At 61.8% G+C, this 456-nt stretch overlaps 1 protein-coding gene across 1 annotated transcript in view; it reads left to right on the forward strand.

Moving 5' to 3' along the window:
- The window catches only part of TIMP2 (TIMP metallopeptidase inhibitor 2), a 1,457-nt gene extending 1,001 nt beyond the window's left edge, over positions 1–456 (forward strand). The window contains exon 4 of the mRNA XM_010291975.1: positions 238–456. Coding sequence (XP_010290277.1) covers positions 238–438 — 201 coding nt within the window. The 3' untranslated portion in view covers positions 439–456. The remainder of the gene's footprint in view (positions 1–237) is intronic.

Here is a 456-nt window from a genome sequence, read left to right on the forward strand (position 1 = left end):
GGAACCGAGGCCAACCCTGGGAACTGCATCCAGGGGTTCCCTCAGTCTCCCCACATCAGGGTCACGTCCCCACTGTGCTCCACAGGGAAGGGGCAGCCTGGCATCCCTGGTCCAGAGCTGGGGGGGTGGATGAAGCAGAGCCGTGGAGGACTACCAGCCCCAGTTGCCCCGTGCTGCTTCCTTCCACCCCAGCGTTCCCCCGTCGGGGTGGTTGGTGACAGTCTCTGTTGTGCACAGATCTCGCGCTGCCTCTCCATCCCCTGCTTCGTCTCCTCCTCGGACGAATGTCTCTGGACAGACTGGGCGATGGAGAAGAACAACGTGGATGGGCGGCAGGCAAAGCACTATGCTTGCATCAAGAGGAGCGACGGTTCGTGTGCCTGGTACCGTGGCATGGCCCCCCCCAAGCAAGAGTTTCTCGACATCGAGGACCCCTAAGCCAAATGAGTGCATTCC

Source organism: Phaethon lepturus, unplaced genomic scaffold, assembly GCF_000687285.1.
Source record: "Phaethon lepturus isolate BGI_N335 unplaced genomic scaffold, ASM68728v1 scaffold43307, whole genome shotgun sequence".
In the NCBI taxonomy this organism is placed as follows: Eukaryota; Metazoa; Chordata; class Aves; order Phaethontiformes; family Phaethontidae; genus Phaethon; species Phaethon lepturus.